The sequence below is a fragment of the Manacus vitellinus genome, unplaced genomic scaffold (assembly GCF_001715985.3).
Source record: "Manacus vitellinus isolate BGI_N305 unplaced genomic scaffold, ASM171598v3 scaffold_44_pilon, whole genome shotgun sequence".
Lineage (NCBI taxonomy): Eukaryota > Metazoa > Chordata > Aves > Passeriformes > Pipridae > Manacus > Manacus vitellinus.
Genome location: NW_021940565.1, coordinates 5,579,281 through 5,600,008, shown reverse-complemented (window position 1 = coordinate 5,600,008; position 20,728 = coordinate 5,579,281). Strand labels below are relative to the sequence as shown.

At 34.6% G+C, this 20,728-nt stretch overlaps 1 protein-coding gene across 1 annotated transcript in view; it reads left to right on the top strand.

The window, feature by feature from the left end:
* DENND1B (DENN domain containing 1B) overlaps positions 1-20,728 on the top strand; it is a 156,613-nt gene that overhangs the window by 98,186 nt on the left and 37,699 nt on the right. Inside the window, exons 13-15 of the mRNA XM_029962239.1 lie at positions 4,725-4,770; positions 6,284-6,385; positions 14,275-14,400. Of these exons, the coding sequence (XP_029818099.1) occupies positions 4,725-4,770; positions 6,284-6,385; positions 14,275-14,400 (274 nt within the window). The remainder of the gene's footprint in view (positions 1-4,724; positions 4,771-6,283; positions 6,386-14,274; positions 14,401-20,728) is intronic.

Genomic DNA, 20,728 nt, shown 5'->3' with positions numbered 1-20,728 from the left:
CAGAAATAAATTATACGTTTGTTGGGCTTTATGTTGTTGATTTTGGTTTGTTTTTGTCCCCCCTTGGATCTATAAATATGTTGCTGTTCTAACTCCACCCTCTCTATTGAACTTTTGTTTTCAAACAAATTCTCTCTATGTTTCTTTAAGTCTCTTTGATAGTTTTCCCTCAAGTTTACAGTATTTGCCCACTGTATATATTTTTCTGTGGTAGTTATTACACTTCATGTGTATATTATTTATTGTTTTAGAAATCTATTCTTCTTCCACTCCTCCCTTTACTTCCAACTATAGCTAAGCCTTTCATCTTTAATGATAGTTTTCTTTTGAAGAAACTCTGTCCTAATTGTTTTTTCTTCCTGGCTTTGATAAAATGCACCAAGATGGAATAGAGCTTGGATGTATTTGTTTAGTTTTCGTATTATTTCAGCTTACTGACAGGAGCTTTGTAATTTTTCAGTATCATCCATAAATGCTGTTCTCAGAAGGTAGATCAACACCTTTATTCAAGCTGTACCCTGTAGAGTGCATCCTGAATACTAAAGATTTTTTTATTTCCCCTTCTAAGCACAGATAATGTTTCCAGAAATAATAACGTTAGATGCTGTACACAGCTCCTTGTGATGATGATAATAGTTGAGATTCTAGGTCATTGTGGCATGACCTAAGAATTTTTTTTACTCATTAAAAAGAAGCATGGAGTTTCTTAAACTTGTAAAATTCATTTATATCCCTTTTTATTTTTCACAGTAGTACAATAGAGCAGAGAAAAAAAGTTTCCCTTTTTTAGAGTTGTTCAAATAGAAACATAAAGTTCATGAAAGGAAATGCACAATTGATGAATTTACCACAGTAACTATAATTCAGACCTTTTAACTCAGATTTTTGTGCATTTACATTTCTCTTTCTGTTTGTGTCTGGTTTGAATGGTTCTTTTGTGAGATGGGTTGGAAAAGTGTAATAAAAACACATCAGTTACTTAGCTTTCCTCATGTTCTGGTGTATTAACAGTAAATAAATGTTCTCCTCATAGGTATATAATATATCAAGTTAAAAAACCTTGATGAATTCTTAAGGTCAAAGTTTATGATAGGCCAGACCTAATTTGCAGTCCAACGGGATCATGTCAATTTAAAATTAATAAAAGATTTTTGAAATTATTTTTTATTGGCCACTTTTTAAGTCATTTTGATAAACAAAGTTCTTTTTATAAAGGTGCTTTCTTTCCTTTTAGCTCAACATGCATTTTCATACCTAGAAACTACATTGTCAGTGCTTCATTTGGACACTGTTGGGGTGTCTCCCATGAACTCATTTTCTTAGTGTTTTTCTGACATGGTACTCAAATATATGAAGTAGGTGAATATCAGTTTGATAATTTTGCTCATTCCAAGGTAGTAAAGCTTTTTCTAAACACCAAAAAAATACATTTAAATCTACTAATTTAGATATAGGCCCTGATTCTGTAACTTTTTTTGCATGTTAATCATCCAGCATATTTGGAAAAAATCCACTTTTTTTGATATGAGTTGGACTGTGTATTTTCGAAATTTCATAACGATAAGGGATATGATTCTGTGGGGTTTAGAATCTGATAAATTACATGAACTCCCTAGCTGGTACATTTTGTGAGCACGAAAAAAGAAAAACGTATCTTTGAGTGAAACAGCTCTATATTAAAAATTATTTAAATTCTTCCACTTGCCTTTTTAATCAAAAAATCTGTTAGGTTCCATCGTGCTGCCTGATTTACAGGCTGGATTTAGACCTATTGTAACACGTTCCTGAAGTAGCCCAAACCCAGAGAGCAGAACATCAGTATGGACTGCAACACCCTCATGGTTGGCCAGGTTAGGAGTGCCTGTGGGGTCCAGTGTGTGAACACACTATCTATTTATTTACTTCAGAATAGTTTTTTACCTCCATGTAACTTATCTCAGCCTTGAATTCCATTATGAGAACTCCAAAGTGAGAATTGGAACAACCATCCAAAACAGGAGAGATAATAAATTTCTTTTTCTGAAAGACAGCAAAATATTAGGCTGTCAAAGTAATATTCATTGTAACTGTAGAGAAAAAAAAGCACAGCAGAGTTAATAAAAAAATTGAATTTTGTTATTTTTTATAAAGAATTGATTTCTAAGTTTAAGTAAAAAGAGACTGTTGCACTCAGCAGAGTGGGTGGCTAGCTTTCAAGAAAACTCTTAAATTAAGTTTGAACATTGATATAGTAATTATATTTGAATAAAATTAATTTTCGTAAAGGGGAAAGCTAATTTCATCAAATTTCTGTGTAATTTCTTGGCAAACTAAATCACTGATATTAGAATGTATGACAGTTTTGTCTGTGGATGATAAAGCATCTGTTATACTGAAGCTCTGTTAAGAATATAATGCAATTAGAAAACTCAAGTTACAATTGCAATATGTCTTCATGAGATTTGGTCTCTTCTGAATTGGGATATACATACGCCTGTTTTCATGAGAATGGGACAATTATTTTCCAATTAACTTGCATGTTTTGCATAACATTGTAATTATTTTAGGCAATGCTACTGGTAGATTATTGACATTTTTGGTAATAACATGCGTAAGTAAGAGAAAAACTATATAGCAGCTCCCAGTAGTATCATAGAAAGCACTTTCATGTACATGTTAAAGTCCTCTGCTGTTAAGACTTCAGAATCCAGCAGTAATAAAATTTATTTTTTGCTGAAAATGATCAAATTGACTTTCCATACCTGCAGTTTTTATTTCATGCATTTTCAAGATGTGCTTTGTACCTTTATTCTGTTAACTTCAAAATTGAAATGAGGTAGCTGTTGCTTTGTTCTATAGAAAGGAGCTACATGCTACCCTTTTTAATGACAGATTTATTAATGGAGCAAATCATCAGCAATTTTAAGTCAGTACAGGCCTGGTGAAGCTGCTAGAGCAGTATTGGTGTACAAGAAAACAAGTGTTTACAAAATCCATACATGATATAGCACTTTTTTGCACTGTATTTTCTCTAGTTCACATTATTTGTAACACTGATATTCTGATATGAGCAACCTGAGGATCTATTTTGCTCATATTCAGCAGCAGAATCCTCAGTTACATGTCAGTCATAGTAATTCTTATTGGCTTGGTTAAATAGTATAAAGCATTCTTAAAATTATAGAGTGTTTTAAAGCTGTTTAAATCCTCTCTGAATATAAATATGTGTCTGCTCTGGAGTGACACTCATTTACAACTCCATGTAATTTGGATTTAGTTCACAAAGGCATAAGGATTAGCCTGGATGAATTCATCAGGAGGTGCTGATATTTGTCAGTATTAGGCTAAGAAAAAGATGTGTAGGAGAATAGAGGTCTCTGCTTTTTGGAAGCCCCATTGCAAAGAAACCTTTAGCAGTTTCAGCAAACCTATATTTTGATAGCATAAACATGATGAAATCTTGTTTGGGTCTCAGTCAGCCTGGGTTTTTGTTTTTTTTGGTTTTGTTTGGTTTGTTTGGTTTGGTGGTTTTGTTCTGGGTTTTTGAGTTTTTTTTGGTTTGTTTTTTTTTTTTTTTTTGATTGCATTGATCCTCTCAGATGGGACATTGTTAATGAGAGCAATTGGCTAATCCATAGGGTGTACAGATTTTTCTAAAAAGGGCTGCAGTCGTAGGCAGGTGAGAATTGCTTCTTGGTTCCCAGAAGTGGAACCAAATGGATGAGACCACGTGAACTGATGCAGTGAAGCCTCTCCCCCATCCTCAGGAAGTCAGTTGCCAGTTGCTCAGATCTGGGATCAAATTAGTGCAATGAGAGAAATTACTATATGTGAGCTATCTGTGTAACTTAACTTACCTTCCATTTCTTTTTCAGAGATTCTTTTTATTTAGGTTTTTTTCTCTGTGGTCTGTTAATGATTCATTTCCTACTGAGTTCTTAAGCCATCTTGTCTATTGCTCACTTGTCTGGAGTGAATATTGTTAGTAATCTCACAGTGCCCAGAAGTGTGATGATGATTGTTGGATGATTTTTTCCTTCACTGGATATATTCTTGGTTAGATGTTGACAGAACATATGCACTAGAGGAAGAAACAGAAGATTATAGGAGACAATGATAAATGAGCCTGACTAATTTAGTTTCTTGCTTGCATACTGCAGGAGGTCTTAATTCACAGAGTTTGTGTGGATATTTTTTTTTGTTTGGATAATACAGTTCTTTGTCTTACACAAATTTGAAAGGAGAAGTTCATGATCTTGAGTTAAATAGGATATTAATACAGCTTCCAAACACCTACCAGGAAGGGTTTCAGAACCACATTCAGAGCCAAAACTGGTGTTAACAATGTTTGTGTTCCAGTGTGGTAATGTTAACTGGTACCATATTCTCCAGAGTGGTGTTTTAAAACGCATGTAGTTCTGGAGACAGGCCACTTTGGGATCATCTGCTGGGTTACCTCTGCCATACAGGATGGCCAGTTATTGAAACTAGGTCTGGCAAGGCAGATGGCAAGCTGTAGGGTCTCCTTGCTCATGCATCATAGTTTGGAGCAGCGTCCTTTATTTTGTGCGGAGTAAAGTAAATTTTCCTTGTCTAGTAAATGTTTCCGTAGTAACTGTGTTCATCTAATACTGACTTAAAGAGTGGATGTTTACTAGTGACTTAAATGCCAAGATTTAAAATATCTTTTTTGCTCCACAAATATTGGTACTTAAAAGTTGACCTTTTCCACTCTTTTTCTTCAGTGCTCCTATGCCTTATCTGATTGGCGTCCACTTAAGCTTAATAGAGGTAAGCTCTCTGTATGCTTCAGTGTACTGGTAAGCATGAGGTGTGTGTATCATAAATGATAATTTTGATGGAAAAGCTTCAGAAAAAGTCCCTCTATTTTAGCATACAGAATTACAAAATTCAAGCTTCAGATGTTTTTTACTAAGTAAAATATGTCTCTCTTTGAAATCTTACTTCTGAAGTGTTTTATGGAGGCATGTAAACTCTACATCATGATTTGTCTCTCTGTTAAAGCTCAGCAATAGCTATTTTCCTGCCTTTTTAGCAGTTCAACAACAGATTTGCCCAATAATGAGAAAACTTACAATTTATTTTGGGGTCACCATCAGTCAGATTTCAGCATTAGTGTGATTTCCCAGATAATTTATGTTCCTGACCCTCTGAACATTTGAGTCAAACCTCCATCCCATGACATTCATAACTATTAATTTAGAAATGAGTATTTTTTACCAAAAAACAAGTGGTAGCCTTTTCAGATTTGAACGTAGAGCTCACCTGATTGGTAAGTAATAGCTGGGTGATAAATAGTTTTGGCTTTTGCCATAACCATTTGATGACACCATCAAGCCTGCATGTGTCATCTGAATATCGTGCAGAGTAGGTAATGGATTGGGGAACATTATTTGATTTACACTTCTGCTAAAGCAGTTTCTAAGCATCAATTCACATTTGCTAACCTGATGAGGTGGGTTCTTCCCAGATCTGAACCACCAGCACTTTTGTGTTCCCAAAAAGGGCCTTCTATCATCTACACTTGTAACTCTAGTCACAGCCTTCCGTACTCTCACATCAGATTCATATGACCTGCATGCATTGATTGTAATATCTTGAATAGGATGTTTTTTTCTTATTCAATCAGAAAATAATGGAACAGAAAGACTAGCTCTGAAAAAGAAGTCACTCAATTCCTTCTGGAATTATTTCCTGGACTGCATTATTATGTATTATTGTAGGACCATATAGAAAAGAATTCTATACCTTTTTCCTGAAAGGAACAAATTGTTTAGTTCTTAGGTGGTAGCCAAGTACGCTGATGAAAGAGGGTTTCATTCATTTGTCTTTAATACTAGTAGACATCACATGCCTGGGACTTAGATAAATCTGCAAATAATTACTTCATTTTTTTCTAGTTTTCATTTGATCATACAATTAACATCCTATCTGATTTTCACAAAGATGAGAGAATGAAATGTTGTCATAAGATATGTATAGTTCCAATATATTTAACTGTGTTCTGTAAATTTTGGTTTTCCAGAATTCATTTTTTGAATATGTTTGTATTTCAGACATTATTAATATAACCTTAATGTTTGAAGAATAGGAAATGTTTTTAAAAGCTACTCTGAATGCTGCCTCTATTTCACAAATCCTACTTCTGAAGTTCCAACTGTTGTTTTTGCCATTATTGCCCTTTGTAAAATCATCATTTGTAATCTAGTACATTGTAATAAAATGTATTTCAGGAGGATGCCACAGTAAATTGCATTTCCACTATTTTTTTTCTTCTTAACAGAGAGTAAAAAGTAGATCACTGGAGGATGTGGTTTTGCTAAATGTTGACACAAACACTCTAGAAACCCCGTTTAATGACCTGAACAACCTACCTGGTGAAGTGGTGAGTCTTAGATATTTCATTCTTTCTTTCTTATATAGGCACTTGAATTACTAGTAGTTATTTTTGCCTCATTTTGCTAACTGCTATAAAAAGAATAAGGGGGTGAAATGCACCAAGTGTAGACCCCTACATTTGAGATTTTTACCTTTTTGACAGTTGCAGAGATGTTGAATGGAACATCATATTCCTTATTGTAGAAGTAGGATCATAATTATAAAGCCGGCTGCATTCATTAGGCATGGCTGCTTTAAACGCAAGAGCCTCTTCATCTCATCTTAATCATTATATTACAAAGTAGGCATTTCTGTCTGCCTAGTGGCATGTCTTGCAAAAGAACGAGAGAGTTTTTGAAGGCAAAAAGAAGAAGGGGGCCAATTATCGGCTTCTGCTTCTCTGCCACCTGCCAGCGCTTTCCTTTTAATTAATGATCTGATGGCACTGGTCAATATAATAAGAAATGCTTGTACAGTTGGGGTCAGAAAATTCAGGCTTTGATCTTCTTCAACTTTCTGAAACATTTATTTGTTTTCTCTAAATTATTTCAGTTTTATTTTAATCTCTTCTATCCTGCTGAGGGCTGCGTGAATGAAAACCTATACTGTTTGTCATTTGCTTTGGCAGAGCAAAGACTGCTTACTTAGAATTCTATTTGTAAATTAAACTGCAAACCCAGTTTGTCATAAAAGACATCTGATCCTTTTGAAATGACGAAAGCTGTCTTTTGTCTGTAAAGGATGATAAATTAAGTGCCAGTTCTTTCTGGACTTTGATCTTGCAGAGGGTGCCCCCCCTGCTTTTTTTTTTTTTTATTATTGCCTATAGGGGAACATACTCTGTATATCACTTTAAATAGCCACAAAATTCACTTATCTTGCTTTTCCCAATAGAACTCTAAAAGAATATAATTGTGAAACCACCGTTTTCATTATTTAGTCATAGATGCTCCAACTATCACAAATAGTTGCCAAGATAAAGAATTTTATATCAAAATGTGAAATCAGAGAGTTAAATTTTCTGAAATTTTAAATCATAAAAAAACCCCCATGTTCTAATCAGAATAAGGTGCTACAGTGACACACCGTGTCTTTTGTTATTGTTGGTAATTTGTATATATTTGGTACAGCAGAAATGAAACTCTTGATGATTATATTCATAACAGTTTCTTTTGATTTTAAGAATGTTAAAATCTAGACTTTTTGTAGATCATTGCAACAGTCTTTCTTTGGACTCAGTAAGAGACTATAAAAATTGTTGTGATGTGTTGTGATTTAAATTAGTGTATGGAAAAGTATATAAATGCACACCCCTATATACAATAATTTTTACTGTACTCTGTTGTTCAAGAGTATTACAAGTTAAGAAAAAAATGAGTCATTTTCTGGTGTGTCAGTAACTTTAACTGACCTTGCATTCAGTGAGTAAGGTTGAGGCTATAAGGCCATAAAGGTCCATACCTCTTCCCAAATAATAGCTAGATATGGAATTGAGAATTTGGCATCATATTCCATGAAATACTGGAGTTGTAGCTGGAGGTCCTTCAAAAAGTCAAAATGTATATTTGTGCAACGAGAGGCACTGCTCATGTATTTTACAGGTGCATATCAAAATGATCTCTAAATAAGTAGGCCAGCATGAAGAAAATAGGGATACAGATGTTCATACTTCTAGAAGTATATTCTCTCCCAGAATATGTGCATATTATTATTATAAATATTAATGTAGATTATACAAGTCTACAGACTATAAACTCAACATACTATAGAGTAAACTCAAAATACTTTGTTCCATATCTAATATAAAACAAAACAGAACAGCTATGTTCTTTGAAAAATATACTTGCAGAATTTGAGGATTTTATATTGAAGCTTTTAATTTGTATAATCCCATCTCTTACTCCACTTCAATCTGTAAAGCACTTTAATTAAAACAATTTAATGGAATCCATACAGAATTGTAGTTGGAAAACCTGGAAACAAAAAGCATAGACAAAAGACACAAGTCTGTGTTTGGCTCTTAAGATGACAAAATGCTTGTCTTTCTTCTGCATTCATGAGGGGCAGTGCAGCTGCTAATATCTTGGGTAAAAAGTGTAAGACACAGGAGTGTAGAGTCAAATTGGTAAGTTAGACTTAAAACATTAAAGCTAATGTCAAAGATATATATGTGAAGCATTTTAAGTTATATAGACAAACCTCATAAGCGTACATACAAAAGTAGTGAAACTTTTGGTGAAAAAGATATAATGAATACCTCTGAAGAACGTTAAATAGAATGAAGAACTGAAAATGTGATAGAAGCTGTAGTCTTACTATCCCTTTCAAAAATCGATTCCAGGTTACTTAACAGCCTAACAAAAGAAATGCAGTATTTTCAGAGTTTTCTAGAACTGTTTCTTGTGTTCAAAGGAAACAGAGTAATTATTTTCTGATCAATAAGCCTGATGATGTCCTCACAGCATAGCTATTTAATAGTTTAGCCACCTATAAGTAATATGTCTACTAAAATGCTCTGATTGTGAATTTTTTCATGATAAATTTAAGATTGAAAGAAACATTATTATATGGCATTGTCTAATAAACTATATAATAAATTAACTGAGATTTAAAGGCATTTTTAAATCATTCACTTAAGCATTTAAATTATAGTTACAGGCTAGATGACTTTCTATGCATGTGAACTCTATTATTCTGTCAGACTGACCAGTGGTCTTGACTGTGCAAAGGTCAGTGGTCACAGTTGTCCTGAATTACCAGTCCTTTTTTCATGAGGACCCTCTGCTGCGTTGCATGCTGTAATCTTCTTAATGGCTTCATTCCAATATTCACACATAATATTTTAGATTTATTGACTGTTAGAAATACTACCATGCCAGTAGCAGTTCCGCTACTCCTAAGGTATTTAAAATTGGAAGAATAAATCAGGGCAAGACTTTCAGGAATCCTTTGTTTTCTTAGAGGGGGGAAAACCCCTCTTTTTCCTCTCATCTGACAAGAACGCTTGTTTTTAAGTTTCATCATTTCGCTGTGAATTTGTCTATTATTTTTTAATTTAAAAAAAATGAAAATAAGTAGCTACTTCTGTGGGAGTAAATTTCCTAATACAAGAATGCTGAGATCACCACTTCAATAATTTGTTGGCAAAAGAACATTTGTTGCCATAGACTGAAATTTATAAACTTTGGGCTTGATCCTGCAATACCTGCTTGCAGTTAACTCTGACAAAAAGACTATTCCTTTGCTCAAATTTGAACACTTTCCAAAACAGCTTGGAGGACTGACAGCATTAGTTTTAGCAGCCAAGTCTTACTGTCTTAGAATCGTAGACTGAGCAGAACTTTTTTAAATATCATCTTCAGAAAACAATAGACTTCATAGGTTTTTAGCTGCTTCTGTGGTTGTTAAATGTTGTTAACTGTAAAAGCTACAGAGCTGTTGAAAGATGCACAGTCTTTGTGGTGCATGGTGCCTACACACTGCAATGATGCAGTGTGCAATACAGAATCTAAACTGGGGTTTAGACTTTTAAGTTTGAGATTCCTAAAGTTAGAGGATTTTAACACCATAAATTGGGCATATGAACATTACTGTTCTAAAAGTAGCATTTGAGAAATAGGCTGTATTTCATGTAGCAAACTGGTTACTTTATAAAGCAATTACTGGGAGTGCAAATTATTTCTGAAAATATGATGATTAATGGTATTATAAAGAAATTAGGGTCACTGTATAATAGTGCAACTAAAAAGATTTTTGGAAAAATGGAAATAGCATAATTTATGGTGTTACTTCCATCAAGAAAATAGCCAAAAATATTACCAATATATCTCAGAGGAGTCAACAGTGTTTGCAGTGTTATGAGGCAACTGTTTATTGTGAACAAATTGTTAGAGCTGCAATTCTGTTCAGCCTTGATATAACCTTAGAAGCTAGAATGTGAGATTGAAAAGTACAACTAGTATTGAAAACATTTGTATTTAAGTGGTTGTTTTCATCTAAATAAATGTGTGATTAAATGCTGGAGGGCTCTCTGAAATGCCTAAATCCTGTGTGTGTAGATAGTATCAAATATGTAGAAACCCTTTCAATTAGCAATACTGATTTAGATAATATCAGATTCTAGTTTGTTTTAAGATTTGTTTTGTTCTTCTTCTCTGCCATCTTCTCTCACTTTCTTGCTGTTGAGAGTGGGCTGACTTTTATAGTGGTGTCATCTCATGGGAAACATCAAAAAATAGTTTAAAACATAACAACTGTTGCTGACACCAGAAAAGTACCTGGATGTGTTTTTTTTTCAGAGACCTGGTGGTCTTTGGGAACCCTAGTGCATGGTTCTGTATTTCTCAGGCAACAAACATTTTTAATACTTCTGTATGTGCTTAAATTTATATGTGTGCTGAAGTTTTTGCAGGAACAAAGATTTTGATTAGTAGTTATGTGATATTATTAACCTTTTAATTTTATGTAATTCTTCTACTCATGTGGTTATTGAAGAGGTATTAGTCATGGTTTCTTTCTTTCTGAGATAGTTCTATTTTAGGAATCTTAGAAAGGACATATGGTGACCATTTAAATAAATGGTGCTTTTTGTTTTAATGACCAACACAAGATGTTTCTACATTTTAGATACACTTAATTACATATCAATCTCATTACTTTCTATATCTCTGAAAAGCTATTCTGTTGATTTAAACCTTCCTGAAACTCAGATTGCTCTTCATTGGCAGTGTTCAGTAGTCCAGTGAAGTCACCTTCCGATGAGAAGCTGTTGCTAGGAGAAGATAAAAACAGTTTGCTTCTATTGTAAATTAATAATACCTTTTCTGAAGCGGATCTCTAGTGTCTTCCAGAAATAAATTTTAACAGCATTCTAACCCCTGTGGTTTGTTTGTTTGCAGTTCTTTATTTTTAAACTTTGTGAAAGGCTATTTCTGCTTAAGACGTGCAAAGAAGGGGAGAAAAGAGTTTGGCATTCTTAATCATAGAGAGATAAATGGATTAAAATATATATGAGGAAAAGATTTTGATACAGATGCTGCTTGCTGTTTTTTTTGGCTTCGTGCCAGAATTCTGTGATTTCTTTTTTTTTTTTAATTTTAAGTGCTATTAATGATGTCACCAAAAGGGGTCTCACAATTCTTTGGTTTGAGGTGCGTGGATCTAAGCAGTCACAGTCCTGCTGTGCACCAAGTCCTCCAAGTAGTTCAGAGCACCCAGTCTCTTATCTATACCTGCTATATTTACTGTAATAACTACTTTGTCATTCTATCTTTGATTAAATGGAACTGGGAGAATTTGACATTAACCTGCCCAAATGCACAGCTCGGCTGATGGGTGGGATGAGCACTGAGGAAGCACTCTCTCTCTGCTTGTGTGTTGCTGACCTCAGCCTCAAGGAAACCAAGGCAGGTCCCAGGGGCACTTCAAACGTGCTGCAGCCAGGGTTCCGGTCAGAGCAACTGGGAAATCAGGGTTGTGGCTCACATTATCTCTGCAGGCTTTTTCTTAAGAGCACTGTGTTCCTGGTTTTTCTGCAGAATGATCTCATGGAGCTCTTCTTACCTTTAAGCATTGCCTCCTGAGAGAAGCAGGAATTGGAAGAGCTTTCTTTGAACTCCAGCATAGCCTTTCTGGGGCTTGAACTCCCTCCAGAACAGCAGCACAAAAGTGTGCATCTGCCTGGAGAACCCACCTCCAAGCTGCCAGCCTATTGGGATGTTCTTAATATTGCTAAATAATACCATACCAGTACGGCAGAGAAGCGGGAGATTTGTTCTTTCTATTGTTCTTTTTAACATGTTTTTGCCTAAAGCATCCTATTAATCGAACTGAAGGTAGGATGCATAGGGCTTGCCAGAACTGAGAAAATTAGACAATACCATTTTCCTTCACATTCTCCACTTTGTCATGTAATGCCTCTACTCTTCATCATCTTTACCTCCTTTCTTCTTTTACCCTCTCTTATCATCTACCATAATTTCTCTAAACTCACAGGGTATGATTTAGAAGAATGTAGATTTAAAAGAATGTAGAGAATTTTCTGCCTTTTCCCTCCTTTATATTTAGAAGATGCGTTGCTTGTCATAAGAGACAAAATTTTAACATTGACAGTTCTTTTTTTGACGTCTTGTTACTGCTTTTATTTTAGTCAAACTAAGCTAACATCAATGGGCAGATTTTCCTTTACCCAGGATGTATGCATTTATTTTCCCCAGAGCGAAATAAACCTTATTTTTAATAACTATAGAATAATCATACAGTACAGAACCAAAAAGAAAATACTCACAAAACCAAGACATGCATTTATTTCTTCAACCTTGAACTTCTTAACTGGTTTTTGTACTCAGACTTGTACTTTTTTTTTTTTTTCCTTTTGAGTTGTAAGGAAAAAACGTAAATGAGCCTTGGTGTGTGCTTTCCATGGGCTAAACGAATCAGGCTCTAAACTTTTATCTAGATCTGTGGAGCTTGGATATAAATTGAAAAGATCACAGCTATGGGGAAAAGACCTATACTGTAAAGGCCTTTCTGCATAGATTATGAACATCGTAACTCAATAATTTTTTTTTTTCAAAACTATAGTTATAATTGGACCCAATGGGGGACTCTCCCTTTGATCAGATCACAGTAACTGTGACTTTACACTGGAAAATGTCACTACTGTGAAGGTTTATCACCTGTAGAGCTGGTCTTTTCTCTGATGCCGTGTTCAGTTCTCATTAGCATTATTCAAAGTTTAGTTGTTAATTAGGTTGACACTTCAATTACAATCATCATCTACAAGAGCAGTCAGGACTGCTTGCATAAAGAAACAAAATGATACTCATTCTTTTGTATATTTCCAAAAGAATGAAAGCTGTTTTGGTGATAAGTTTGTATTTATAATGTTCTGTTTAAAGAGTAACTCTGAAGGTTACTTTGTTTAGGGACTTGTATAATGCTCTGTTGGGTATATTGTAATACAAACTTATATAGAAACATGTATTCTACATAATTGGAGTTGACTTAGATCACCAGGTCTCCCTCATGATGGAAATCAGGAGAGTATAGACTACATGTGGGTGTAATTCCACATATCTTTCAGGAATACTGCAACAATTCCAGAATTATGTGATTTTCCTCCAAAGTGTGTCCAAGTAAGGATGATCTAAATTAAAATGTCCCTTTTTTTCCTCTAGTTCTGTATAATCAGTGGTTGTCATTTGCCAATTAAAAAAAGACAGACCTTAAAAAAAAAGTGAACCACTATAATAAGAATGTTGGGGTTTTTTTTCCTTTTAAAGTAAATGCATCTTCTAATTATTGTTCTTATTTTTTTCCTTTTCATGTGTTTTATATTTGAGGACAATTCTAAAGGCATCATAGCACTGAATTTACACAAAATTTTCTCAACTGTTTGACAGGGGTAGCAGGTACTCCCATGGTGCATGAGAAATGATGTAAGATAGTAATTTGACTTAAGAGGTATGCCCTGAAACTGAGTAGTAAGGGAACATTAAGGGTCCTTAAAAATAAACCTTCATAGCATAAATAGAACATATCCAACTGTCTTCATTCAAACAAGTAAGTACATGTTTTGATCAAAAAAAATCTGCAGAAAAGTGGCTCACATGAATTTTACTGTAAAATAATTAAGCTTATTTATGTCAAGAGGCCTTGGAAAAAAAGAAAAAGAGAGCATAAACCAATTTACATTAGCACTCTACCGTCATCCCCTGCTTTCATTTCAATTAACAGACCAGCAGGTGCTCTTTGCAGTTAAAAAGATAAGCTATCAAGGAGGAGGATGAATTTTTGGCTGACCTGTAGACACCATGGTTTGCCTGCTGATTAGGTTCATACCTCGCTGTACCAATTTCTGAGGTGTTAATTTAACTGTTCCACTCTGTCGTGCAGGTCTCGGCCTTGAAAAATAAACTGAAAAAGCAGTCCACAGCTACGGGCGATGGAGTAGCCAAGGCTTTTCTTCGGGCACAGGCAGCACTGTTTGGATCCTACAGAGATGCACTAAGATACAGACCAGTAAGATGGCTTCATTATTACTTTTTCTCCTTAATTTGTAAGAGCGTGGTCTCTTTCTTTGCGAGGAAAATATGAAATGTTTTATCCCAGTCTGAAACAGCCTATTTTAAATCTTACTCTATGCTAAGGATACATTGACACTACCATTTCCTGACAGTGAGTTGTACTGAAGAATAAATAGTCATCCAAAGTCAGCTATTTTCTAATTTGTATTAGTTTTATAACTTATTTCGTATAAAATGAGATTGTATTCGTGAAACTGCTTACACACAGCTCACCTGATTTAATGTGGTGAAGAACTGAAGAGACTGTGCCTTTCAAACTCTATCATTTTTCACTGTACCAGTCCAGAGACTTTGCTGTGTTTGAGGCCAGAATCTTATTTCCTAGTAAACACCAGATATGAGTCAAACATGCATTTCTCATATTATAGATTTGTCTTGATTACTATTAGAATTTAGGAGAAATGAAAACTCATTTCATCCCATCAGAACTTTTTTCTGATGTTTTGCTGTTACTCAGTCAATTAATGTGTTATGGACTTCCATCATTTCTGGTTTATGAGGGTGGCACATATTGAACCTTTTGGAGATAAAATAATTTACCAGAAAAAAAATTTAGAGATTCATTTCGTCTATCACTCCAGATTGTTTTCCTATGATACTTGAAAACTGCTGATAGTAGTTCCATTTGATAAAATGCATTGAGATGACATTGGCTAAATTGGATTCCATGGATACAATGTTTGTTTATCTGATGAATTCAGGTAAATATGGAGATTTGATAGAAGAAAATTATCTCCACTTGAGAAGTCAAGTTTGTAAAGCTGGTGGATGTTTGTTTGGGGGTGAGGAGCACGATGCATTCTGTTGTTGGGTAAGGAACTATGTGGTTTTCCTTGATGGAAAAGGTCTCCAGATGAGCCTTTTACTGGAGGGAACATTAAAATACAGTATGGCACAGTCCTCCTTCTACCCAAGTGTTTCTCTTACAAGTGGTCTTTTTTGCCAAGAGCATTTTGCACACGAGGTGTCTGTGCCACTGATGGATGGCCTTTGTTACTGAGATGGAAAGTAACCCGTTCAGAAGTGAAGTGTGTTCAAGGGTTTAGTTCAGGTGTTTGTGTTTGGCAGTTTTCATATGATATGGAAAGCCAGTCTGCATAGCATATTGAAGTGGCTGCACCTGTTCTAAAAAATTGCTGGATTTCAACACTTTCTCTACTTGTTTCAGTAGAATAAATAATTTCAACAAATTAGATAGTGTGGCATTATGTGGCCTTGCTTCAGAAGGGGTTTTCTGATTTGTTCTCTAGTCTAAAGGTGAGGACACTAGTCCATGTTGGTTCACAGCAGCCTGCAGTAAGAGCTGTTAAAAAAATGTCTTAATCTACATTTGATACATGTGAACAGAATGATGTCAGCCTGGTTGATCTCCTTAACTCTGTTCTGACCAGGACTAAGCTTCAGTCAGTCCTTTGTTTTGGTAACTGTTGAACTGAATGTGCAAGTTCTTTAGCATCTCAGTTTGTATCTCTGTTGAAATGAACTCTCCTTTAACTGATTTCCATTTTATTTCAGTTTAGCAGTTGGCATATCTGAGATATCTACATTTGTGCTGCATTGGAAGTATTGCACTATGCCTCATTTGACTGGCAGACATTTGTCAAAGTGACCTTTGAAGTCTTTCTGCATTGTTTTCTTTTGCAGATTTTTCTTTTTTTGGCTCCACTGATTGCATGTAAGAGAAGATATTTATGAAACCATTGTGGCCTGATTATTTTTTTTAAAGACAAGTTATTTCAGAGTATCTTAGCAGGCAGAAGTCTGCTGGCAAATACTAGCTTATCCTGGATTGATATCAACTTGTCCAAAGACAAAGCATATTTAAAAACAAATAAGAAAAGTGTAATGTTTATTTTGTGCCGTGTTCACATTTTCTTAACTAATTTAGGATTTCACAGAATTTTTATTCTGAAAGAAAATTTGAAATAGTAGATTTGGATTAGTAGAAACTAAAAGGAGTTTTCTCGTGATTGTTCAGCTCATTCCACATTTGCCTTTTGCATTGTGGATTGGGAAGCTCAAAAATCAAATCACATCTGACTGTATTAGGACTATTTCAAGAGTCTCAAAACTCAAGTAGTATTCTTGGAGAAAATTTGTAGTGACAATACTTAAAATGAAAATATTTTCTATAGAAAATATTTTCTATATAGATTTGAAATCCTTTCGCTATAAATAAGCTTGTATTTTCAAAATCAAGAACTGAGAGGTTTTGGGGGGTAGCATTTTGAGGATTGCAAACATCCTGATGAAGAATAAAATAGCGTATTTGGATAGTTGTCGATCGCTGGAAAGGTGAAAAATATGTTCAAGTGAACTGTTTTCCTTGCAACTGTGTCCTGTATGATTTTTAACTCGAAACATGAAACAACTGTCATTAATATTCACTTTGAGTAAAGAACAGCTTTAATAGTGTCTGTACTCATCCAACACTTCTCTTCACTCCCAACGCTGTTCATCACACTGAACACTCATTCTGTGCAACTGTTTGTTTTCAGCACAGGACAGATTCTCCTCGGTGTAGCAATATGTCTTGAACAAACGTCTAGCAATTATTGAAAAAAATGATTGGTGAAAGGGAAAATGGGAATCTTCGGGGGTCTTGGAAGGAGTTCATGGGACTCTAAAAGACCATATGGAAAATCTGACTACTCTAATACAGACAGGAAATATGACATGTAATAGATAAAGGTGATAATATTTTTTGTGTGTATTAAATGATAATAAAAAACTTAATCCAGTAAAAGTTTCCAAGAAAAGTAGAAATTGTTGTTTTTTCTGATTTAATCATGATACTAAATTAATCTGTCAAACTGATATAACTGCCAAGAGTGTTTATTTAATATGTACACTTTACATTAGCAAATATTGCATAATAGGAGTGGATCTGCAGGGCAAAGCAGCCCAGTTAGTGGGCTATAGTGTGCACAGTGTGCATTTCTGGCTCTGTTGTGGTTCTCATTTTCGTCTGGTGTTGAATGCTGAATACCTGTGACTAGCTGGAGCTCTGCTTTAGTTTAATCCAGGAGGAATCCACTTCATGCATGGTAGGTGGGGATGACTGAAAAAATTGCTTCAGTGTCATTATGATCAAAAAATAATCCAGAAAAAAAAGTATTGTCAGCAGAATGGTAAATTATAATGGTTTTGTTTTATGTGGTCTCATTCACATAGAGAACTGCGATCAATTTGGAGACCTTGGGTGAAATGCTCTTACAGGGGAATGTGCATGGCCTGTTTGGGGGTGGATTTCCAGCAGTGGCAATGAGGCCATTGGAATTGTTTTGCCATAAGGAGCCCTGGAATACAGAAAGGCAAGCGGTCAGTGTGTTGTTATTCTCACCCAGCCAGCAGCTGCAGTGGGAGCCACTGTGCAACATCAGTGATCACAAACAGTTTTGATCACCAGAGTCTAACCCTGCTGAGGCATTGCAGTGAGCAGTGTTTTGGGATAAATGCTTTTTACATCATGTAAATTCATGTACAAATCCAAATTATGTTTGCTTTGGATGCTTACGGCTTGGTCTTGAACCTTTTGTTGCTCCTAATTTCTTTAGGTAGTTCAGCATTTGGGGATTTATCATGGATAATATTGCATATTTCATGTTTCAGAATTGCATGCATATGTAGGACATAGATACAAATATGGCAATTTGTGCAATTTGTGTAATGTTATCGTCAGAATATGTGTGACATTGGGTTTTTCCTACCTATTTTACTTTACATGTTCTTGCTTGCATGTACATGGGCAAACCTTGCTGATGAAAGCAAAGACTAGTAAATTTTTTTCCATTAGTCATATGCAGTATTGTCAGGTAATAAAACAATATATGATGTAAAGAATTCTTAAAAAGGCAATATTCACAATCTATGTCTAGAGAGGGAGAGGCAGACAATAGAATGAAGAAGTAGTTAAAAAATAGTGAACCTAAAAGTGTTCACCATGATAGAAATTAATTTTAACATCATCAGAAAAAATAAGCAGAAAAGTTGTATGATTCTAAGCAGCAAACATCTGGAGGAAATTCAGATGTGATATTTCATTTTTTATTAAAAAATGGCAAGAAGAATACACTTCAAATAAACAAAACCTATTACTTTATGACACTTGTATTAAAAGAAAATGAAAAGTAAGGAACATTAACTTATTTTCTGCCTTTGAAAAGTTGACTTTTTTTCAAGACTTATCTAACAAAAGATGAAATCACTGAAAAAGATCACCTCTTTTGGGGAAAAAGTCCTCAGAGCTGTAGATGTTAAAACAAAAGAAATAAACCCAGAATAGCTTTGTTTTAAGTTATGATGGTTGTAACATCACTCATCAGAAATTAAGAAATGAAGAGCAAAGGCTAATGGCTTGCTCTGAAATGCTCAGCAGTAGGAGTTCATGGTCTCATCATCACACCAGGGGGCCAAGCTAACTTCCGTGTTGAAGATAGCACAACCTGTCAGACCTCACTTTAATTGAATGCTAACTGGAGTGCTTTGGGCCAATATTGACACTGTTTTAAGTAGTGACATCAGCTGTCCAACAGATGCCAAGTATTGCATTCAATATGCAATAAATCAAAATAATACAATAAGATGTTATATTGGAAATAAAAATATTTTGAGATTCAGAATGCACCTGAATTATTTGAGAATGCATAAATAATGATTGATTGTAATTGAGTTTCAAAATGAAAACTTTTGAGGACAGGTGCCTCTTGAAATGACCATTGACTTGTTTACCTTTCTCCCAAGAGTGAAGTATAGAAAGTACAGCAGAGTACAGAAGCAAGAGTAATGAAATGCCAGAACATAGTTTGTGTATAAATCCAGAACCCCCCAGTGGAATGAAAAGCAGAGTTATGACTATTTGTTGTGACTTCCATAAGACTTCTATTTTACATGTTGAAAAACTTATTGTTTTATTTGTCTTAAGGACTGCAGTGGTCCTTTCTTGAATATAGATATTGTATTAATAGGAGTTGTTGTAGGGGATAATTGTGACTATAAGAAATATCAGCATATTTGAATTTTTTTTTTTTTTAGCAGATTACAAAAACTTTACAAATTTGGGAGAAATTGGTTTGTAAATGGTAACTTCCTGAGTAGAATCATAGTGCATGCTCATTTATCCCTTGGCCTTTATCTCTGAATGTCATGACAACAGATGAAATTTCAACTTTGTACTTCCTTGATTTTAAACAGAGAAATTTTAATATCTAAACCAAAATGGTGTTTAAAATTATGGTGTTTATAAAAAATAAATTATAAAAAAACCCAACGAAGCTATGGCCATACCTACCTGCCCTATATTCCTCATGTAATAAGTGAGAGCTGCCATATGAAATTATATTAATTGTTGCAATAGAACTAATAGTTGGCACGAGTCATCTCTTGCTAGAGCGATGCAACGTTGTCTGAAATAAAAAATTAAAATATTTGTACTTCTTGTTCAAGTTAAATATCACTAGATTTAGAAAGCACAAACATACTTTCTAATCTAGGTTATTTTTTCTTTTAAAATGATCACACTGGTTTAGCTCAGTTTTCGTGTTCCATTGAGGTCTGTATAAATAGCGTACTTAAAATGTGAATGTAGCTTAGAGCAAGAAATTCCTGCTGTGTGTGGCAAGCTATGAAAGGGAAAGAAAATTCTATAGCAACTGTTGTTAAAAGGACAGATATCATGTTTGGGCATAGATTGTTTGGTCTGAGTATTAGCTGTCTACTTTTCAGTACAGAGTCCCCACTGAGTTTTGATCGAACTTGTTTTGAAAGTACATTGTAGATCAATACGACAGGGGCCAGTTGATGGTCTGGTAGTTAAATAACAGTGAAGCATTCATCCAAACCTCAGTTTCTAAAGGTAGTCAGCTGTATTTACAGAAACAAGAATGTTACAAGCTTTACATATGAAAACATCTAGGGCTATTTTTGTTTATATCGATTCAATAATTTACTTGTTAAATAGTACTTCAAGAGGCTTTATGTTTACAGTAATAATCTTGAAGATTTGTAAAAGTTTTATTCAGAAAACGTTTTTGTTGATCAGAGCCTTGAACAAATAAATAACTCATCGAGTTGTGTTATTTAATTCAGTTTCATTAAAGTTAGCACAGATAGCCCAAGAAAACTTCTGTGTGGAAGTTGTTACAGGTTTCAATAGATTTTCTCATTTTCATATGCTGAATAGGTAGGAGCTTTATACCTACTCCAATTTTTAAAGCAATCTCACAGTCAGTGGGTTCAAATAACAAGGGTGGGGTTAGGATGTG